Here is a 23,405-nt window from a genome sequence, read left to right as displayed (position 1 = left end):
GCACAGTTAGGCTGTGAATCGTAGTTGCACGCACGCGCACTGAGAGAGAACAGTCTCCAGCCAGGGAGAGCACAGAAGCTGCGCGTGCGCAGCTCTGAAGGCGGAGCGAGCGGAAGTTTCCAGCCGGGCCGGTGTGCGGGGCCGCTCAGGGGCAGCCGGCATGGCTGGGAAGCATTGTCATAGCGCCATCTGGCGCCCGGCGGTGCTGCGGGCACAGAACCCCGCTGGCTGGATGCAGCCTGCGGGACCCGATCCAGTCCGAGCGAGGCTGCGGGAGGAGGGAGCGGGGCTCTGGGTCTGACCCTGGAGGTGAGACAGCCTCGTATGATGGGGGGAGCGCCGGAGGGCGGGGTGCGTGTGTGTCTATAACCAAGGTGGGACCTGCTTAGGGGGAGCTGGCTGTGCAGGGGAGCGTCTCTTGGGATGGGGTGGTGGGGAGCTGCCTGTCTGTCTGTGCAGGGGAGTGTCTCTTGGGATGGGGTGGTGGGGAGCTGCCTGCCTGTCTGTCTGTCTGTGCAGGGGAGTGTCTCTTGGGATGGGGTGGTGGGGAGCTGTCTGTCTGTGCAGGGGAGTGTCTCTTGGGATGGGGTGGTGGGGAGCTGCCTGTCTGTCTGTCTGTGCAGGGGAGTGTCTCTTAGGCCGGGGTGGTGGGGAGCTGCCTGTCTCTGTCTGGCTGTGCAGGGGAGCGTCTCTTGGGATGGGGTGGTGGGGAGCTGCCTGTCTGTCTGTCTGTCTGTGCAGGGGAGTGTCTCTTAGGCCGGGGTGGTGGGGAGCTGTCTCTGTCTGTCTGTGCAGGGGAGTGTCTCTTGGGATGCGGTGGTGGGGAGCCGTCTGTCTGTCTGTCTGTGCAGGGGAGTGTCTCTTGGGATGGAGTGGTGGGAAGCTGTCTGTCTGTCTGCAAGTGAGTGTCTCTTAGGCCGGGGTGGTGGGGAGCTGTCCATCTGTCTGTGCAGGTGCATGTCTCTTGGGATGGGGTGGTGGGGAGCTGTCTGTGCAGGGGAGCGTCTCTTGGGATGGGGTGGTGGGGAGCTGCCTGTCTGTCTGTCTGTGCAGGGGAGCGTCTCTTGGGATGGGGTGGTGGGGAGCCGTCTGTCTGTGCAGGGGAGTGTCTCTTGGGATGGGGTGGTGGGGAGCTGCCTGTCTGTCTGTCTGTGCAGGGGAGCGTCTCTTGGGATGGGGTGGTGGGGAGCTGCCTGTCTGTCTGTGCAGGGGAGTGTCTCTTGGGATGGGGTGGTGGGGAGCTGCCTGCCTGTCTGTCTGTCTGTGCAGGGGAGTGTCTCTTGGGATGGGGTGGTGGGGAGCTGTCTGTCTGTGCAGGGGAGTGTCTCTTGGGATGGGGTGGTGGGGAGCTGCCTGTCTGTCTGTCTGTGCAGGGGAGTGTCTCTTGGGATGGGGTGGTGGGGAGCTGTCTGTGCAGGGGAGCGTCTCTTGGGATGGGGTGGTGGGGAGCTGCCTGTCTGTCTGTCTGTGCAGGGGAGCGTCTCTTGGGATGGGGTGGTGGGGAGCCGTCTGTCTGTGCAGGGGAGTGTCTCTTGGGATGGGGTGGTGGGGAGCTGCCTGTCTGTCTGTCTGTGCAGGGGAGCGTCTCTTGGGATGGGGTGGTGGGGAGCTGCCTGTCTGTCTGTGCAGGGGAGTGTCTCTTGGGATGGGGTGGTGGGGAGCTGCCTGTCTGTCTGTGCAGGGGAGTGTCTCTTGGGATGGGGTGGTGGGAAGCTGCCTGTCTGTCTGTGCAGGGGAGTGTCTCTTGGGATGGGGTGGTGGGGAGCTGTCTGTCTGTGCAGGGGAGTGTCTCTTGGGATGGGGTGGTGGGGAGCCATCTATCTGTGCAGGGGAGTGTCTCTTGGGATGGGGTGGTGGGGAGCCATCTGTCTGTGCAGGGGAGTGTCTCTTGGGATGGGGTGGTGGGGAGCTGCCTGTCTGTCTGTCTGTCTGTGCAGGGGAGTGTCTCTTGGGATGGGGTGGTGGGGAGCCATCTGTCTGTCTGTGCAGGGGAGTGTCTCTTAGGCCGGTGTGGTGGGGAGCTGCCTGTCTGTCTGTCTGTGCAGGGGAGTGTCTCTTAGGCCGGGGTGGTGGGGAGCTGCCTGTCTCTGTCTGGCTGTGCAGGGGAGCGTCTCTTGGGATGGGGTGGTGGGGAGCTGCCTGTCTGTCTGTCTGTCTGTGCAGGGGAGTGTCTCTTAGGCCGGGGTGGTGGGGAGCTGTCTCTGTCTGTCTGTGCAGGGGAGTGTCTCTTGGGATGCGGTGGTGGGGAGCCGTCTGTCTGTCTGTCTGTGCAGGGGAGTGTCTCTTGGGATGGAGTGGTGGGAAGCTGTCTGTCTGTCTGCAAGTGAGTGTCTCTTAGGCCGGGGTGGTGGGGAGCTGTCCATCTGTCTGTGCAGGTGCATGTCTCTTGGGATGGGGTGGTGGGAAGCTGTCTGTCAGTGCAGGGGAGTGTCTCTTGGGCCGGGGTGGTGGGGAGCTGTCTGTGCAGGCGAGCGTCTCTTGAGATGGGGTGGTGGGGAGCTGTGCATGCAGTTGTGTCTCTCTTGAGATGGCTGTGGGGAGTTGTCTGTGCAGTTGGGTGTATTTTGGGAATGGGTGGTGGGGAGCTGGCCATCTGCGTGTGAAAGTGGGTGGTTCCTGGGAAGGGGTGGTGGGGAGCTGTCTGTGAAGGTAAGGCAATGCTTTAGGATGGGGGGTGGAGGAAAGTGTGTGTGAAGAAAGTGAGGTCCCTTGGGTTGAGGTGGGATGCAAGGGTGCATTGCTGGGATTGCCCTGGGCTGGTGTTCCCATTCCACATTACATTTTCATGGCTGGTATTCAGGGAAGCCACCTTTTTCCTTACAAAGGGAGCCTTTGAGAACCACTTCCATAGAGGAGAGCCACATCAGAAATATGAACCCCCATGTTCTGGGGGGTTTCACAGGGCATCTGGGAGAAGCTGATACTCAATGAATTCAAAATCTGGATCCTCTTCTCCCAGGCTCTGCTGCATTCTCCAGTATCTGCAGCTCATTCAGCAGCCAGTATAAAAAGCCAAGGGACGTACCACAGTCTAAGTCAACTCAGGACAGGAATGGTTCCTGCACATTTTTACTGGTTTAAAAATGTTTTCTTTTCCCTTGTTGCTGAATGAAAGACTACACAAACACAGGAAACAGACTGGCTGTACCTAAGTGCTGTCAAATCACCAATTAAACAAACAGGAAAAAACAGGAAAATATGTTTTTCTCTTTCACTTACATTAATTAACCTTGTGTTATTTGTAATAGTAGGTTTAACAAAGTATTATTTTTAAGTATGGCTATGGATTAATCACAGTTAACTCATGCGATTAACTCCAAAAAATAAATCATGATTAAAAAATTGTGATTAATCACAGTTTTAATCGCACTGTTAAACAATAGAATATGAATAGAAATTTATTCAAAATTTTGGATGTTTTTCTACATTTTCAAATATATTGATTTCAATTACAACACAGAATACAGAATATTATTTTTGTTACAAATATTTGCACTGTAGAAAACCAAAGAAATACTATTTTTCAGTTCACCTCATACAAGTACTATAGCGCAACCTTTAGCGTAATTTTTTTTGTTACATAACTGCACTGAAAAACAAAACAAAAACTGAAAAGCTGCATTGAAAAACAAAACAACGTAAAACTTCAGAGCCTACAAGTCCACTCAGTCCTACTTCTTTTTCAGCCAGTCACTAAGACAAGCAAGTTTGTTTACATTTACAGGAGATACTGCTGCCCACTTATTTACAGTGTCACTTGGAAGTGAGAACAGGTGTTTGTATGGCACTTTTGTAGCCAACATTGCAAGGTATTTACATGCCAGATATGCTAAACATTTGTATGCCCCTTCATGCTTCTGCCACCATTCCAGAGGACATGCTTCCATGCTGATGACACTTGTTAAAAAAATGTATTAATTACATTTGTGACTGAACTCCTTGGGGGAGAATTGTATTTCTCCTGCTCTGTTTTATCCACATTCTGCCATATATTATATGTTATAGATGATGACCCAGCACATGTTGTTCATTTTAAGAACACTTTCACTGCATTTTTGACAAAATGCAAAGAAAGTACCAATGTGAGATTTCTAAAGATAGCTACAGCACTCAACCCAACGTATAAGAATCTGAAGTGCCTTCCACAATCTGGGAGGGATGAGGTGTGAGCATGCTTTCAGAAGTCTTAAAAGAGCAACACACTAATGTGGAATCTGCAGAACCCAATCCACCAAAAAGGAAAATCAACTTTCTGCTGTTGGCATCTGACTCAGGTGATGAAAATGAACATGTGTTGGTCCACACTGCTTTGGATTCTTATCGAGCAGAACCTGTCATCAGCATGGATGCATGTTCTCTGGAATGTCGGTTGAAGCATGAAGGGACATATGAATCTTCAGCGCATCTGGCACGTAAATATCTTGCAACATCAGCTACAGCAGTGCCATGCGAACACCTGTTATCACTTTCAGGTGACATCATAAACAGCGGGCAACATGAATCCTGCAAATGTAAACAAACTTGTTTGTCTGAGCAATTGGCTGAACAAGAAGTAGGATTGAGTGGACTTGTAGGCCCTAAAGTTTTACATTATTTTGTTTTTGAATGCAGTTATTTTTTGTACATAATTCTACATTTATAAGTTCAACTTTCATGATAAAGAGATTGCACTCCAGTACTTGTATTAAGTGAATTGAAAACACTGTTTCTGGGGTTTTCTACAGTGCAAATATTTGTAATAAAAATAAACTTAGCACTGCACACTTTGTATTGTGTGGTGTAATTGAAATATATTTGAAAATGTAGAAAACATTGAAAATTTTTTTTAAAAGTGGTACGCCTCTACCTCAATATAACATGACCCGATATAATGCGAATTTGGATATAATGCGGTAAAGCAGTGCCCCAGGGGGTGGGGCTGCGCACTCCAGTGGATCAGAGCAAGTTCAGTATAACGCGGTAAGATTTTTTGGCTCCTGAGGACATCGTTATATCGAGGTAAAGGTGTATTCTATTATTATCACAATTAATTTTTTTAATCACTTGATAGCCCTATTTTTAAGTTGATTGTGCCTCTTTAAATTGACAGTACACGTGTATGGTAGAGTTAATGTGATATAGTAACATCCAAGTTCACCTGAAGACAGTTTTAAGGTAAACTTACTTAGATTTTTACATTTTAAACATCTGGATTTTTTCCTAAAACCTTCTCCTCGCTCCTTAAAATATTAACTTGGCCCTTTCATCACAACACACAGCTATATGTATTACAGTGGTTAATCACTAAGGCGGCTACACCTAGAATTGTTTTTCACAACTCAGCCAGTAACAGTAGAGAAAAACAGCTAGCTGACCAGGTACAGCAGTACCACTAAGGGAAGCGGGAACTGAAATCCAGCTAAGGTTGCTCTTCTTCCCCTCTTCCAGCATCTCCAGACCCAGCATTGTGCAGGGGAGACCTCTTGTCTGGGGGCTCCAGAGCTTATGCAGTCCCACGCTTCTGAGCCATGTTTGTTCCTGGACAAAAGGAACTGGTAGCAGGAACCAGCTAGAAACTGAACCAGCAACAGCAGAGGAAAGCAGCTGCAGCAGTGGCCTGGAGTCTGATGATGTCAGCAGCCTGTCACTGGTTTTTACTGTTTACACTGGAGTTCTCACCTCTCTGATCAGTGACTATTGGCTCCTGCTCCATTACGCCACCTTCCTTCTGGGCTCCCATTTTTCTTTCCCCTCCTTTTAAAGTCCATGGTTAGATTTTTTTTTTTAAGCTAATCTGCTCTCAACACAACCCCATCCAACTATTTAAAAAAAATAAAGTAGCTAACATACCTACTGCTGACCATCACGTTGTTTATTCAGATTAGATGTTCTCCTTTGTCTGTCTTGCTTATTTAGATTGTAAATTTTTTGGAGCGGGGACAGACTCCTATTCTGTGTATACAGTGCCTAGCACAGTGGCATCCTAATCTTAGTGTGGTCCCTAGGTGTTGCCATAAATAATTGAGTAGGGTGTATTTAAAACTCTGTAAACTGCCCCTGCAACCTCTCCTCAGACTGCACTTTCACACGTTATCACTTTTACTGAAGAAGCAAAGGAACACCCAGCTTGTGCAGAAGAAAGTTTTGGTGAAAAAGGTATTGTTCTTTTCTCAATTATGATCAAAACAACATTCATGCATGGTAATAGGTGGCACTCTGGTGCTGTCTTTCCACTAAAACATGAAACCAAGGTTCTGAACAGTAGTGGCTCATAAACAGTTTTGGAAAGAATAGGGGTACACCCTGGATAAATTAAAAATGTTGGTAATTAAACTTGGCCTACCCAGATTGCTTCTGTAATTTCATCAGGATATGATAAACTTTCTTATTGTTAAACAATTAGCACAACAGATGCTGGCTTAAGTATCCTTCTTTATATAACTGAAATTCCTCTTCTACTGAAGGAATTGTTCAGCTTGAGCATAAGAAGATATTTTTGCACTGCAACATTCAAGCTCACCTGGTTACAAACTAGCCAAAGTGTTCTAGTCAGTTGGAAGCAGCCCAGATTTCAGATATACTTGCTTTCCTGTTATCATTGGTGGGTCACAATCACTTTGCCTCGGTTTCCCCATGAGTAAAAAGATACAAATTACTTACTGTATATGATAGGCAGAATAAATGCCCGTTTGTAATGAATTATGAGATACACTTCTCCCCACTAACTCTCCCTACTTTCCCTTTCCAGTCTGAAGTGTGTCTGTCTGAGGGCATACTGCTACAAGTTACTGAGCACCCTATAGTCTCACACAAGTCAGTGGGCACAAGAGCAGGCCCCGAGATTGTAAGAACTTCAGAATAAGTCATGTCTACCTATGGTGCCGGTTTAGGCACTCATAATATCCCATAACCGTTTCATATAGGCATTTGTTTAATGTTTGTAGAGCAGTGCAAATTCCTTGAAAGACACTGTAAATGCAAAGTACTATTTTCTTCACATATTTACTTTAAAGCAACATGTGAGCGGAACTACTGGATCTAAGCTACAAACCATTCAGCTTGTAGCAGTATGAGGAACTGTTAGAGTCCTATTTACTCTTATATTTTAAGATGTCCATAAAGGACAAACTTACATTTATGAAGATCTTTGCAGTTGTGTACTACATACTGTACAAAAGCCCTAGGACTATTCTGAAGGCCTGACAGCCTGTTATTCCAAGGTGGAGCTGTATTGCCTTTCTCACTTGATTTCCCATTAGGGAGGTTCAGTCTAAAAACATCAGGAAATTAGCAACTCTCATTGACATACATTTATAGTTATGGAGCTAGTAGGAATTTCTAAAAGGTTTTGTATTGCAACACTGGCTCTTTAATTGCAGTGAGGCACTCTAGGTAAAGCTCTCTCTTCTCTTAAAAGCTGGGGTGTTTAATGCTGTACACAATTAGTTTTCCTTATTTACACTCCTTTGCAGTGTTCACACTACACATAGTTTTAGCTAAAGAAAGCTAAGTAGTTATCCAAAAATACAACCATTCACTGTAGTTAAACTTTAGAGATAGATCTTACCATTTGCTTTCCACATGGTCATTAAGTGAATGTGAAGAAAGCAGTTGTAAAGACCCTCTTTCATTTTCACAGCAAAGTAGGCAATATCCTTTCATTATTTGACAATGTGTTTTATTATTAAAAAAAATAGAAATCTCTGCTACTAGACAGATCACAGTATTTTTACCTAATCCTTGTGTGTCTGAATCATCAGTAATCCAGTGAAATCAACAGGACTATTTACCTGAATGAGACAAAAATTTCATCCTCTAAATATTTCTCTAATTGAATACAACCTGTTCTAGAATCAGTTACTAAGCAGACCATAAAATTTAAGTTCAGGTGATTAATTACTGTTTACAAAAGTCAGAGGGTAGCCGTGTTAGTCTGGATCTGTAAAAGCAGCAAAGAATCCTGTGGCACCTTATAGACTAACAGACGTTTTGGAGCATGAGCTTTCGTGGGTGAATACCCACTTCCTCAGATGCATACATGCATCTGAGGAAGTGGGTATTCACCCACGAAAGCTCATGCTCCAAAACGTCTGTTAGTCTATAAGGTGCCACAGGATTCTTTGCTGTGTTTACAAAAGAACATCTTTATTGATAAGAAACATATGACATGGATCAGGAACATTCTCTTCACATATATTGATATTCATGTATCCTGAAGGCCTTTTATATGCAAGAAAAGTAAAGGAATGTACTTCATTTGTTCCACAGAGACCTCCAAGTGTACTTGTATTTCCAAAAGGACCATCATTTTTATATAAATTCAGTCTTTTGCTTGCTCTTACTACAAAACACACACCAAACTTCCATATAATGTATATTAATATTCCTTTTGCACACTGAACTCTGATACCAAGAAACAACATGGAACAGCCTTCACCTTATTGTCATTTTTTATTTTTTTTTAACCCAAATGCCTCCATTAATAGATAAATGAAGTGGTCTAACTTATTACATGAAATGATGTAATTCACCTACACCCATTTACTTTTCACAAAGAAGAATTTTATAATACTCTATACTCTGGAAAAGGCACACTGCAACGTAATAAGAGTTGTGGTGCATGGCATACAAAAACAGGACTAAAGTGCAGAAATCATCTGTCATTACCACACTTTTTCCACTGGCAATGTTTTCCGATGTTTCTACAATGTTTAGATAGGTGAGATCAAAAACAATTGAGCACGTGCAGTTACACCTAGAGAGCACTAGGTGGCCCCACTGGTATAGTACATAGTTGCCCTTTTAAATTGATTTTTGCTGTTCTTGAGAATTTGTGGTTTCAATTATAAATCATATTAAGAAAGCTTTTTATGTTTCAAATGTAGACTCTACAGCATAACTGGCGCTTCTGTGCTATATGAAATATCAGGAAAGATGTGAGATGGACCATCGTAACAGAAGTTTTCAAAGCCTGGTAAGAACCAAAGTACTACAGCATTAAGCATTGGCAACAAAAACCAACAGAAAACCAGACACTTTTTAAACAAAAAAAAATGAACTAAAAATATCTTTCAGGCCAAACTATGCCCTATTCAGAGGTATATAAATAGTTTTATGGGAGTCTGAGGGCTGCTCCTAATTCCATAAAATGAAGCATACTGCAGCCACACTCTGGTAATGTGGAGATGCAGCCGAGAGACCACCACCCTCTCCTCAGATTGAGAGAGCAGCTGGTGCTGGAAACCTGTAGTCTCTATGCTACACCTCCATATTAATAAGGAAGACCGCAAGGTACATTTGGTCCCCAGTTCTTACCTTAGATTCCCATACTTCATGCTCTCGTTTTCTAGTTTTACTTATTCTGCAGTGCAACTTTCCTGTCTTGTGGCATCAAATAGGAGATTAAAGAAGGGAATACCAAGAATCCCCTAGAGTTTTTCTTTTAATTTACCAGCCTCTTAATCCTTTTCAGTAATTGTAACAGATGCTGGGCACAAAGTTCTGCCATTACAAATCCCCTGGTGCAAGTAATGCTGTGGAAATCTTAGCACCATACATTGCAGATGCTCAAGTAACACCTACTCTTACCGCATGAAAGAAAAACCCCAATTCCATTCTTGGCTCTCCCACTTGCTGTATTTTTTACTAAGGTGTAGCTGGATACTTTTTGAGCTAGCTCTTTGCTTGAGTGGACCTTGCACATGCAATTTTAAAGAGACAGTATAATGTGATTTAATGAAATTGCTTTGAGGCAGTCTATCAAAATGTTTAGAAAAAGATTTACCAATTTTTCCATTAACATCTTTAACATTACCACAGTGTTCCTTAACATTACTATGTTTCATTCAAATATATCTCCCTACAAGGGCAAAATTAAATAAATGGCAAAAACTGAATTTTACCCTCCTTCAGCAAAAGGGAAATTATTTTAGCACTTGAGACTAATGTTAGGAAAATGTGTCAAAACCATAAATACATTTTACAAACATTAACTAAACTGTTTAATACAAATTGCTGAAATATACATACTATGTTTCCCTTATTTGTCCTTTGTATAGGGCTAACAGAGGAATCTTCAAAAGATACAGGCAGCACTGAAAAGCATAAATTTGAATGTTTCTGAAAAATATACCAGCGTTTTGCCAAATGTATTCAAATCAACTGAGTCATTTCCTTCATCTAAAATAAAGAAAAAAGTTTGACCCACGATCAAAGACAGACATTTGGAATAAACACTTCATTGATAATGACCTGTATCAACAACAAAGAACATGAGCAAACAAGCAGCTCTAGTAAAGTCTCATTTAAGGAGACATTAGTTTAAATTGTAGGACTCTTAATAGATCCACAGCTTTTCTATCAAATCCTCTTAATGAAGGAGATTTTCTGATATGTCACAGAACACTTGGAAAGCAGGCATCAGATGCTAGGGTGGAGGTATCCATTATTTGTATCTTGTGCTTCCTACTTCATTTCTTGCAAACAGTTTGGAACTTATCTTGAAAAGTGCTTTGAGGGGGCACAGTATTTTACAAGATTAGGCCTTTGAAGGACAGCAATACAAAACTTTAAGGACATTTCTACTCAGAGTCCAAATCAAGAGTTAAACCTCAAAAGTACTGATGCAGCAGTATTCACCAATGCTGAATCCACATTAGTAACTTGTTTTCTGGGGTGTTTATATAAACATGCCCACTTTGCATTTCTATAATCAATTATTGTAACTAGTGGTTTTGTAAGTCACCCTCTCTTGATTCAGTCCTCTTGCAGTATTAGGTAGTTGCGGCAATATGAGTAGTTGCAGAGGGACTTCAGAGCAGTGAGTGCACGTGGTAGGCAATAGGTAGGACTAATTTGTAACTAGATTTTTGATCTGCAGGTTACTGATTTGTGATAGAGAAGAATTTGATTTAAGTTCTTTTCAGAAAGACAGCATATTTTGGTTGTAAAACCCAAGTAAGTGCGACAGGAAGATCTTAGTGTAAGGGTGACCCAGCAGTGGAGTACAGCCAATGTAGGAGCGCTGACATCACACCTTCTTCCTTGCTGACAGGATAGTGGTATAAAGTGCGCTTACTGAATAGTTGACCATTAGCAGAAGTTTGTCTGAATGTTCCAATCTGAGATAGTTTAACAGCCCCTTGTGACTTTTATAGGCCAGTATAATTTAGAAACAGCTCTGAGGCTTCTTTAACACAGCAGTAGAAGTAATGCTTATAGCAATAGGGCAGTGTTTTATGTCAGCATTCCACGCCATCCCCTGACTTCCACTCTATATGCCATGGGAATACCCAGGAGTCTGGTCCATAATCATTACCATGCCAATTTTACCTCTTGCCAATTGAAGACATTTCATATAGGTGGGATACAGGGCAAAGAAATTGTGCTCTTCTCCCAAGGTGCAAGTTCAAACTACTGCAAACTTTCTAGATCTAAGCTTGTAACTCAGGAATTTTAACAAATCCCAGTTTTATTTTCCAGTTTATAAATGCTGTTTCTTCTGTCTCTCTAAGAGATATATGGTGGAAAGTGTTACATTGCACTTTTGGCATTTGTACATTTTTTATCCTTGTGTGTTTTTACATGTTTCTCCAGAGCACATCTATCTATTGTGGAAAACTCACGCTTGTTGCAGCGTAACTTTAAATGAGTTAGTAAGTGGCGCTTCCGGTGGCTAGAAGTGCGGAAAGCAAGAGCACACTGATCACATTTGTATGGCTTTTCACCTGTATGAATTCTCAAATGCTGCTTGAAGTTTCCACTATGGGCAGTAGCATAGCCACACTCTTCACACTTGTATATTTTGACAGGTAGCAGCGATTGCTCTTGGACTTTGCTACCAGCCAGGTTTTTTTCATCTGAGTGTGAAGCCAAATGCCACCTAAGGGATTGCCATTTGTCTGTTGAATAGTCACAGTTCCGACATTTGAGGCGTTCCATCTTTAAATGCACAAGCTTGTGTCGATTTAGGTGACCTGAAGTACGAAACTTCTTCTGACAAGTGTCACAGCTGTGGGGTTTTTCACCTGTATGAATCCTTGTGTGTAGCTTGAGGTTGCTTAAAACATAAGTGATGTAATTACACTGTTCACACTTGTAAAGTTGTGAAAGACTTTGTGATGGCAGAACATGTTCATTTTCTTTGCCCTCACGAACATCTATCTGTTTCTGTAGGTCTTCTGAGCTGAATATGGAACGGACACACTTTAAGTCTTTTGACAAAATAAAATCTTCCCTTTTAGGGCAGGTGCCCTTATGTATTTCACAGTGCAGTTTAAGATCGTCCAAAGTGCTGCCCAAATAATGGCAATGGTCACATTCTTGACCTTTCTTTATGTGCATAAGACTATGTCTCCGCAAATGGCTGGAGGTGCGAAACATCTTGTTGCACTCCTTACACTCAAATGGTTTTTCGCCGGTGTGTATTCTAAAATGCAGCTGAAGGTTGCTAAAAATGTAAGTGGAATAATCACATTGTTGACACTTGAACAGTTTGTGAGAAGTCCCAATAGGCGGCTGTACATCAAAACATTTAGCATTTTCCTCAGCCTTGGGAGGATTTGTAACTATCTCATTACATTCTTGAACTAGTGAATGAGGGACCTTCTGAAAAAACAGATGCTTCTCTTTGCAAAACACTAAATCACACTGATCGCTCTTGTAAATACTGAAAAGAGTTTCTGATCCAGTCCTCACAACAGGCAAATTGTCGGTTCCCTGGGTGCTCTGGCACGTTTTTTTGCCACAGCATAGATTCATATCCCTCTCAAATTCATTCTCCTGTTCAAGTTCTGCTCCTGAAGCCAGCATTTCATCTGTCTCATTAGGCAGGTGATCATCCCATTTACTGTCAGAACCAGAAGAAACCCAATCCTTTTGGTAATCATTGTCACCTTTACATGCTTTGCTTTTACTGTATTCATTACTCTCATTTGCATAATCATTTGCAAACATCTCATCACAGCCTTTAACTTGGGTATGAAATTTCTCATGAAAGCAGAGCAGTCCTTTAGAGTAAAATACTACGTTACATTGATCACATGTATAGCTCTTTGGAGGACTTTTAGTTCTTCTCCCCTCGACAGGCAAGCCAAGGTGTTGCTGCCCTTGGTACAGTTCTTTGCCAGCATGTATATTTGTGTGTCTCTTTAAGCCACTTGTGCTTGTGAATGATGACTGGCAGAATTCACAGGAATATGGCTTAGCCCCTGTATGAATGTAACTGTGTTTCACCATGCTTGCAAAATACAGAGAAAAAAACGTACAGAACCTGCATTTGTACAGTCTATAGCCAGCATGCCAGTACATGTGATTTAGCATATAGGACAAGCTAACACAAGAATAGTCACACTGAGGACACTGATAAGGCTGTCTGCCTTTGTGTCCCTTCATATGATAAACGAAGAGCTTAGGATCTGGTGAAGCAAAGAGACAAATTTTACAAGAAAAAAGAACGGGTGCATCTGCAGTTTTACAGTCACTTTCAATTTTGATGAAGAATTTCTCATACTTACTTTCCTTTTTTTTATTCACAGATTGTGTTTTTGCTGGGTTCTCATTCCTGGCTTTTTCAGTGTTCACACTTCTACTTTTTCTTGTATTTTTCATCCTGGTCATTTCCTTATGAAATTTAAGATGGCGTTTAATGTTGACAGAAAAGAAAAAGCTTCTTTGGCAAATGCAGCATTTGTGGATTTTTTTATCCTGATGTACTGAATGAATATGTTTCTTTAGAATATTTTTACTTGTACGCACAGAGCTACAAAACTTGCATTTCACATTCAGTGTCTTCTCATGCTTGCACGTAGAACAAGATCCCGTAGAAAGAGTTTCGCTGTTACACTCATTACCTAGTAGGAATGTCTCTTCTTGCTGCTTTATATTCGGATGTTTTATAATCACATGAGAAACATCACAATCTTCTTGCTTATCCATCTCCCTGGGAGAATGAATTACAGACTGATGAATAAACTCTTCAGAAATATTTAATCCAGGATTATCACAAGCATTCATTGCCAAGTCCCCTACATCTTCTAGCAACTCTCCTGCTGTAGAAAAGTCACCATTAATACAAGTAAAAAAAATACTTTGGACTTGCTCTATTTCTTTTACAGCATTCAGATCTGCAAAGTTGCGATCCATCCCACAATTCAGAGTTTCATCTGTAGAGCCATTTCTCATTCTTGTTCTGTCATCGGTTTTATTCTTTGCTGTCTCTAAAGGGACAGTACCTAAAAATGTAAGAAAAATACCTGTGACATGTCATCCAGTAATCTTCTACAGCCTGGCATGATCTCAGTAACTCCCGCCTACGTGATGATGGGCTCTTTTGTTGTCTCCATTTAGCCTTAGTGATAAAAAGTGGAGAATTACTGACTGCCAGCAGAGTTTGTATTCAGAGTAGGGAATGCCACTCACTGATGCTAAAAAAGGTAAAATGATTTCCTTATATAAGTTCACTCAGCTGTAGTAGAAGTGGCCCTCACAACATAACTACTAGTTCTCCAAGAGTATTCACCAACAGCCATATCTTCATAGCCCTTAACTTTACCTCATCCTTATTGGTGAGCAAAGTGCTAAATTAGGGACTGAAACCACTGACTAGAGGTATAAATAATGTAGGAGCGGTGCAGGGCAAGCTTCCCCCAACAATATGGACAGAATTCCTAACCTGCAATACACCTGTTATTTTGGTCCTGGCCTACTTGTGAACACAAACTGCTGGCTGGACAACATCTGTGCAGAAATTTTGTGCTGGGCATGAGAATGAGACCAAGTTCATTTTCATTCACACCAGTAAATCATGTACCGTATTTCTCCATACAATCATTGAATGAACACTTCTGTGGACAGGTCTTGAAAATTTACCTAATGCCTGCTAGTCTGATGACTCGGTTTACTAGCCAGGATGGAAAAATGCCTGTGCCACCATGGTGCCACTCCACTCCAAATTAAGGCAACAGAACAGCTGTGTACCATTGTAACATTGGCAATCATCTTTCTATTTCATAAATGTATTGCGTATGCCTCTACTAGGGGTGGTCAAATAGCAGAAAAAAAAAAGTATGAGTATATCAAATTCCACCATTATTAATCTTTTTCTTTTCTATAATACAATATGGTGTAACTTTATCCTGAGCTCTTTTCAGTGCACTTCCTTTCTCTTCCCCCTTTCCCACTCCTGTGTTTTGTACCTCTTTCTTTTCTCACTTCTTCCCCAAACCTCTCTCTCAATACCATACTTCTGTTTTTTAGTCTTAGCTCATGACTATGTCCTTGTCCTTTTCTCTCTCCCTCTCTTACCTTCAGTCTCAACACATCTCTCCGCTTCTTTACAATGGAGTGCTGGCTGGCACTCTTGATTGCTGTCAGAGGAACCGATTGCAGAAGTCTCACATTTCTTTCCATCTTTAAATATTGCTCTTGGAATCAACTGTCTAGTTGTCTCAGTAGTCAGACCATCTCTATCCTTATTGTCACCACATGAGAATGGAACAGGAACCTTTTGGCAATCGATGTCATCCTTGAATTCTTTGCTTTCGACACATCCATTTACCTCTCCAGGGTCCATTCTGGGAGCTGACGGACATGACAGATAATTTTGGCTGAGTTTGCTACTGCCCAGAGCATATTGATCACTTATAGAAAGTTGGGGTGAATTTAATTTCTCAAAGACACTTAGAGTAACCTGCTCTCTCTCTGGACATTTTAGAACAACTTCTTCATTCAAGCTGGGCTGCACTTGACTCCTTAGATCGTCATCACTTGAAGGCACCCGCTTTTCCTCTTGGGTTTTTTTTAGATCACCATCATTGGAAGTGACCACCTCTTCTTCTTCACTCTTCAAAATATCATCATCACTCAAGATTGCCTGCTCTTCATCTTCACGTTCTAGAAAATCATCATCACTCAGCACAAAGATAGTGATGGGAAGGTCAATTTCAAAGACATCAGACTCTGAAAACAGACAAAAACAGTATTAGCGCTCCTTCAAAAAAAACCCAAGGCACCTAACTCTCTTCAATGTAGAGTAAGATAGAGGCCCATCTACATAATCAAAAATTGCATTGCTACTTGGCAGTTCCAAGATATACCGCGCACAACATTTCTAAGACACCTTGTTTCCACAGCCATGGTTCACAGGCATTGCAACTACCATCAGAAAACACAATCTCTGAGCACATCTCAGCCCAGCCTGTAGCTGTGTCAATGCAGTCCACACCAGTTATCTACATATTGTGCAGTGTTACAGCTATGTCTCCACAATCAGCAGGCATGAGAACTATTACTATTATCTGTATTACAATAGAGCGTAGAGCCCACAACTGAGATCAGGATCCCATTATGGTAGGCACTGCACTTTCATGCTTGTATGCACACACACTACGTATGTCAGACCCAAAGTTAGTTTACAATCTAAATATACAACACAGGCAAAGGGTAGGAAGGGAAACAGGCACAGAGAGGAAAAGCGATTTGATCAAGGTCACACAAGAGGGCAGTGTCATAGGCAGGAATTGAATCCAGTTTCCTGACTTCCAGTCCAATGCCCTATCCACTAGACCACACTGCCTCAAGACACCAAGGTTCTCACTGGTCTTGGCTCTACTGGAGAAAAGTCTGGAGAAAATATGAAAAATAAAGTTTATTACTAAATATAAGCTTTAATAAATATAAAAACAAAAGAAAAACATTTTTCTTTTCCCCTGTAAATTAAAGTTTCCTCATTTCTAAACATCTGCAGCAAATGAGAGCTCTGTGTCCTATGTTCTTATAAAAATACATAATCTAAAAAAATCCCACCTACACACTTCTCTATTTCCTCACAGTTTTTTTTTTTAATTTACTTTTGGGGAGCAGTGATGGGGGCAGGAATGTGAGAAGAGGGATCAGGGGTCATCTTATCATGTAACTTAAATTCTTAACTCTCCGGGGAGTAGGGATTATGTGTTCTTATTTGTCTGCAGAACACCATGCTCAGCTACAGCACTGTCACAATGTAAGAATGACCATACTGGGTCCAACCAATGGTCTATCTAGCCCAGTATCCTGTCTTCCGACAGCGACCAATGCAGATGCTTCAGAGGGAATGAACAGACAAGGGCAATTAATTTAGTGAGCCATCTCCTGTCGCTCAGTCCTAGCATCTGGCAGTCAGAGGCTATGGGACACCCAGAGCATGGGGTTAAAGTCTATGAGATGATGAAGAATGTAAGGTCGGAAGGGACCACCATGATCATCTAGTCTGACCTTCTGCACACTGGAGGCCACAGAACCTCACCCACTTCTGTAATAGACCCCTAACCTCTTGGTGGTTACTAAAGTCCTCAAATCATGGTTTAAAGACTTCAGGTTATAGAGAATCCACTATTTACACTAGTTTAAACCTACAAGTGACCCATTCTGCAGAGGAAGGAAAAAAAAAAAAAAAAAAGCAAAAAGCCAGGGTCTCTGATAATCTGGCTCGAGGGAAAATTCTTTCCTGACCTCAATATGGCAATCAGTTAGACTCTGAGCATATGGGCAAGACCCACCACCCAGACACCTAGGAAAGAATTCTCTCTAGTAACTCAGAGCCGTTCCCATCTAGTGTCCTTAATAGCCATTGATGGACCTATCCTCCATGAAATTATCTAATTATTTTTTAATGCTTTTATACTTTTGGCCTTCACATTCCCTGGCATATTGTGAAGAAGTACTTCCTTGTGTTTGTTTTAAATCTGCAGCCCATTAATTTCATCAGAAGATCCCTGGTACTTATGTTATGTGTAGGGGTAAATAATACTTCCCTATTCGCTTTCTCCACACCATTCAAGATTTTATAGACCTCGATCATATCCCCCTTAGTCTTTTCCATGCTGAACAATCCCCATCCTTTTAATCTCTCCTCCTGTGGAAGATGTTCCATACCCCTAATCATTTTTGTTAACCTTCTCTGTATCTTTTCAAATTCTAATGTATCTTTTTTGAGATGGGGTGACCAGAATTGCATGCAGTATTCAAGGTGTGGGCATACTATGTATTTATATAGCAGTATTATATCATCTTCTGTCTTATTATTTATCCTTTTCCTAATGGTTTCAAACATTGTTAGCTTTTTTTGACTGCTGCTGTACACTGAGTGGATGTTTTCAGAGAACAGAAATTAAAAGGTACAGTGACTAGAGTGAAATCCCTGCAAGCTGCATGGACACTTTTCAAAGACACCATAATAGAGGCCCAACTTAAATGTATACCCCAAATTAAAAAACACAATAAAAGAACTAAAAAAGAGCCACCGTGGCTTAACAACCATGTAAAAGAAGCAGTGGGAAATAAAAAAGCATCTTAAAAAGTGGAAGTCAAATCCTAGTGAGGTAAATAGAAAGGAGCATAAACACTGCCAAATTAAGTGTAAAAATGTAATAAGAAAAGCCAAAAAGGAGTTTGATGAAAGCTAGCCAAAAACTCAAAAGGTAATAACAAAATGTGTTTTAAGTACATCAGAAGCAGGAAGCTTGCTAAACAACCAGTTGGGCCCCTGGATGATCGAGATACAAAAGGAGAACTTAAAAACGATAAAGTCATTGCGGAGAAACTAAATGAATTCTTTGCTTCAGTCTTCATGGCTGAGGATGTCAGGGAGATTGCCAAACCTGAGCCGTCCTTTGTAGGTGACAAATCTGAGGAATTGTCACAGATTGAGGTGTCACTAAAGGAGGTTTTGGAATTAATTGATAAACTTAACAGTAACAAGCCACCCGGACCAGATGGCATTCACCCAAGAGTTCTAAAAGAACTCAAATGTGAAATTGCCGAACTACTATGGTTTGCAACCTGTCCTTTAAATCGGCTTCTGTACCCAATGAGTGGAAGATAGCTAAGGTAACACCAATATTTAAAAGGGGCTCTAGAGGTGATCCCGGCAATTACAGACTGTTAAGTCTAACGTCAGTAAAGAATAAAATTGTCAGACACATAGAAGAACATAAATAGTTGGGCAAAAGTCAACATGGTTTCTGTAAAGGGAAATCGTGTCTTACTAATCTATTAGAGTTCTTTGAAGGGGTCAACAAACATGTGGACAAGGGGGATCCAGTGGAAATAGTGATTTCCAGAAAGCCTTTGACAAGGTCCATCACCAAAAGTTCTTACATAAATTAAGTTGTCATGGGATAAGAAGGAAGATCCTTTCATGGACTGAGAACTGATTAAAAGACAGGGAACAAAGGGTAGGAATAAATGTTAAATTTTCAGAATGGAGAGGGGTAACTAGTGGTGTTCATCAAGGGTCAGTCCTAGACCAATCCTATTCAATGTATTCATAAATGATCTGGAGAAAGGGGTAAACAGTGAGGTGGCAAAGTTTGCAGATGATACTAAACTGCTCAAGATTGTTAAAACCAAAGCAAACCGTGAAGAACTTCAAAAAGATCTCACAAAACTAAGTGATTGGGCAACCAAATGGCAAATGAAATTTAAGATGGATAAATGTAAAGTAATACACGTTGAGAAAAATAACCCCACATGAGGAAAGATTAAAGAGGCTAGGACTTTTCAGCTTGGAAAAGACGAGACTAAGGAGGGATATGATAGAGGTATATAAAATCACGAGTGATGTGGAGAAAGTGCATAAGGAAAAGTTATTTACTTGTTCCCATAACATAAGAACTAGGGGCCACCAAATGAAATTAATGGGCAGAAGGTTTAAAACAAATAAAAGGAAGTTCTTCAAACAGTGCACAGTCAACTTGTGGAACTCCTTGCCTGAGGAGGTTGTGAAGGCTAGGACTGTAACAGGGTTTAAATGGTGTCAAGTATCAGAGGGGTAGCCGTGTTAGTCTGGATCTGTAAAAGCAGCAAAGAATCCTGTGGCACCTTATAGACTAACAGACATTTTGGAGCATGAGCTTTCGTGGGTGAATACCCACTTCGTCAGATGCATCTGACGAAGTGGGTATTCATCCACGAAAGCTCATGCTCCAAAACGTCTGTTAGTCTATAAGGTGCCACAGGATTCTTTGCTGCTTTTACAGGGTTTAAATGAGAACTGGATAAATTCATGGAGGTTAAATCCAGTAATGGCTATTAGCCAGGATGGCTAAGGAATGGTGTCCCTAACCTCTGTTTGTCGGAGGGTGGTGATGGCCAACAGGAGAGAGATCACTTTAATAAATAATAATAATAGGAGATATACCAATGCCCTAGAACTGGAAGGGACCTCAAAAGGGTCATCAAGTCCAGTCCCCTGCCTTCACTAGCAGGACCAATTTTTGCCCCAGATCCCTAAGTGGCTCCCGGAAGGACTGAACTCACAACCCTGGGTTTAGCAGGCCAATGCTACTTGATCATTAACTATTAGGTTCGTGCCCTCTGAGGCACTTGGCATTGGCCACTGTCAGTAGACATGATACTGGGCTGGATGGACCTTTGGTCTGACCCAGTATGGCCATTCTTATGTTCTTAATGACCCAACAATTTCTTTCTTGAGTGATAACAGCTAATTTAGACCCCATTAATCTGTATACATAGTTGGAATGTTTTCCAATGTGCATTACTTTGTACTTATCAACACAATCTTTGTTCTGTATTAGGACTGCTTACTACAAACATATCTGGACATAGTAATTAGTACTATGAAAATTTCAGTGGATCCCTTAGAACAGTTAAAAACTTGCAGGACCAACTCATCATACAATTTCATCTTGAGTGTTCACAGGGTCAGCCCTGCAGGGCTTTGTGAGTCATTTGGCATAGCTCACCTACTGTTTGGCACAGACCATCCTAGGTTTATCACGTAGGAATTTCGGTGAAATTAACCAAGTAACACAATTGCTACTCTGGATTTTTTTCCAGGTTGCAAACCGTGTTTCCCGATTACACGCGTAAGGAGTGTTGGTATCGAGGCGGATAGCGGCGTCCCATCAGCAGAGCTGGCTTCGCCAAGGCGCTCAGGCACCTGTGACTCACATGAGCCCAGAGGCACCATCTCCACCGCATCCGCAGCCTAGTGGCCACGCTGCCACCCACCCGGCCGGGCAAGCGGAGCGCGCAGGCTCCCGGGGGCTCTGGTTCCCCGCGAACTATCCGGCGAGCAGAGGGGACCCTCGATCTGAACGTGCCTCCACCCAGGCGAGCCAAAGGGCCCCCGCCTTGGTCCGCTCGTCCCCGTGGGGGTTGGGGCGCCCCGGCACCTCGCCCGCCCCGGCGGCCCTGACCCAACGCCCCCGGCCCCAGGTGGAGGCGGCCGGGCTCCTCCTGCTTCCAAATCAGGCCCGGAAACCGGCGACTCCCCGGCGCCGGGCACCTACCGCCCATCCCCGCCGGCTCCCGACTCCGCAGCGCCGCCGACATGGCCCGGGCCGGCCCGCGCACCTAACAACCGCCCAACACCTTGGCAACGTGCCACTAGGCCTGCGCCGAGCTTTCCGCGCATGCGCCTTATCGGCGCGCCGCCTCAGCCCGCGGCTAGGGGCCTGTGCGCGGGAAGGGGCAGGGCCCTGCGGCCTGACACCAGCCTGGGCGGTGCACCATGTGTGCACTCACTGGGGCTCCACGTGGGGGCCAGCCCGGGGGCAGAGCCCCTGTACTCCGGGATCTGGAGGGCCAGGCACCCGCCAAGTAGGAGAAAACGTGAAAAATAAGGGCACAAGGGAAAGGCTGGTCCAGGCAGACTGGAGCTGGGTGTGTTGCAGACACAGCACTGCCCGAGGCAAGCAACAGCGGTTCCTTGCCTAGAGTGCTTCAGCGCCAATAAACACACCAGGGTGGAGAAGCAAACAACCAAATTTATTTGAGCTCAAATAAGGTGCCAGGGAGAAATAACAATCTCAGATCCTGCACCCCTAAAACAAGCAGTTTCTTCCTTTTATATCCCAGTTGTTTACTACAAAACTTTCTTGCTGACTAGCTGATTTCTTACTCGCCCCTCCTTTCCCATCCAGCTGCAGTATCTTCTCTCATTCAATCTTTTGACTTCCCTCTTCCTCCCCCTCTCCGCTGCTGAGCCATGTACACAGTATCTTAAAACGACCTTGAACGTGCTCTAGCCTAGCTTCAATGTGTTACAGCAGAGAACTGGCTATTACAATCAAAAGCTAACTGCTAATACTACATTTTTTGCAGCTATTAGTACATTAGGTTACACAAAGTGTTTAACATGGAGGAACACTGGTTCATTGAGGCCTACAACAGGAGGGCTTCATTGACACTTGTGGTCTATCACCTTTCCGAGTTACCTAGGGTTATGCCAGAGTCACACCAACAGGTGCTAAACCTGGCTACAGCCCTGCCTGGGTGAGTAAGGTCCCCTCCCCATGCAGGATCTGGTAAAAGGATTTATGACCTAAGTGACTCCTTTAAAACACTGCCACATTTCAAAGGTGACCCCGTGGGCCCCTCCCACACAAGTTTCCCCTTTTGGGGTGAGACAGCAGCAAATATAATAGCAAGAGTCTCCATAAACAAGACTTTCCTGGAAGGATCTCCCGTTGGGGTCCCTGCCCCAAGGAGCTAGCAGCCTTGCCCAGGGCTGGCTTTAGGAAGTGCGGGGCCTAATCCGAACATTTTCGGCGGGGCACTGGCAGGGATGACTTAAAAAAAAAGGTGGAAAAAAAAGCCTTTAATTTCTTTCATGTGTTATTTACTTTCCATAACTATATATATAATAAAATTATATATTATGTACATTGCATCATATATGCTGTTGATTGGTTATTAATGACTGCCGTTTCACAGGTGTGGGTCCCAGCTGCTCCCTGCCCCCCTCAATGAGGCAGGTGTGCAGGGTTACTGCCCTGGGAACTGCAGGGCACCAGTGGACATGGGGCTGGCTGGAGGCAGGGCAGGGGCTGACTGGAGGTAGGGTCTGGCTGCAGGCAGGGCAAGGGGTGTGGGGCTGGTTGGAGACGGGGTGTGTGGGGCTGGCTGGCTTCAGGCAGGGCCGCAAGGGGATGCAGCAGTGGTTGGCAGGGCTGGAGACAGAGGAGTGTGAGACTGGCTGGCTTCAGGCAGGGGGGTGCAGCAGGGGTTGGCTGGAGACGGCAGGGATTGCAGGACTGGTGCGGGCAGCAGTGTGTGGGGGGCTGGCTGGCTTTGGACAGGGCCACAGGGGTGTGTGGCAGGGGTTGATTAGAGACATGGCAGGGGGTTTGACAGGGACTGGCTATGGGCATAGGGTGCAGAACTGGCTGCAGGCAGGGGGAGTGGGCTGGTGTGGGCAGGGGGTGCAGCAGAGGCAGTTGGAGCCCCAGCGCTTTAAATAGCCCCCAAGCTCCCTGCTATCGCAGGGCTTTGGGGGCTATTTAAAGGGCCCAGGTCTCCCCAGCTTCCACCCCGCCCTGGACCTTTTAAATAGCTGTGGGAGCCCTGGGGAATGCATGAGGGTGGCGGGGCTCTGGCTGCTATTTAAAGGACCGGGGTGGCAGAGGCAGGCAGCTGGAGCCCTG

General features: G+C 43.9%; 1 protein-coding gene and 1 long non-coding RNA gene across 3 annotated transcripts; one reads left to right on the top strand and one right to left on the bottom strand.

The window, feature by feature from the left end:
• The first annotated feature begins 165 nt into the window (after window positions 1-165).
• LOC115648108 lies at window positions 166-8,949 on the top strand. Its single transcript, XR_003999463.1, has 3 exons — window positions 166-309; window positions 5,428-6,135; window positions 8,865-8,949. It is a non-coding gene; the product is annotated as an uncharacterized LOC115648108 (long non-coding RNA).
• On the bottom strand, window positions 8,106-21,755 carry LOC115648105 (zinc finger protein 845-like). Of its 2 annotated transcripts, none has more exons than XM_030555243.1 (3): window positions 21,270-21,755; window positions 15,283-15,936; window positions 8,106-14,210 (listed from the first exon to the last, which is right to left on the bottom strand). In XM_030555243.1, exons 1-3 carry the CDS (start codon window positions 21,310-21,312, stop codon window positions 11,512-11,514), a joined length of 3,396 nt encoding a protein of 1,131 aa, XP_030411103.1. In that variant the 5' UTR covers window positions 21,313-21,755; the 3' UTR covers window positions 8,106-11,511. The 2 variants fall into 2 exon arrangements, with proteins under 2 accessions (XP_030411103.1, XP_030411104.1); XM_030555244.1 differs by lacking the exon at window positions 8,106-14,210 and adding an exon at window positions 14,239-14,326.
• Between the last annotated feature and the right edge of the window lie 1,650 nt (window positions 21,756-23,405).

This window comes from Gopherus evgoodei, chromosome 3 (genome assembly GCF_007399415.2).
Source record: "Gopherus evgoodei ecotype Sinaloan lineage chromosome 3, rGopEvg1_v1.p, whole genome shotgun sequence".
Taxonomy (NCBI): Eukaryota; Metazoa; Chordata; order Testudines; family Testudinidae; genus Gopherus; species Gopherus evgoodei.
This window is presented reverse-complemented; position numbering and strand designations above follow the sequence as displayed.

What these genes read in the sequence shown, in the direction of transcription:
- LOC115648105 (XM_030555243.1), bottom strand. Translation starts at nt 21,312, where the DNA reads ATGTCGGCGGCGCTGCGGAGTCGGGAGCCGGCGGGGATGGGCG. An exon ending in GGAGCCGGCGGGGATGGGCG is followed by an intron (nt 15,937 to 21,269) that starts GTAGGTGCCCGG and finishes GTCTGTTTTCAG; the next exon opens with AGTCTGATGTCTTTGAAATT. An exon ending in GAGATGTGTTGAGACTGAAG is followed by an intron (nt 14,211 to 15,282) that starts GTAAGAGAGGGA and finishes TTACATTTTTAG; the next exon opens with GTACTGTCCCTTTAGAGACA.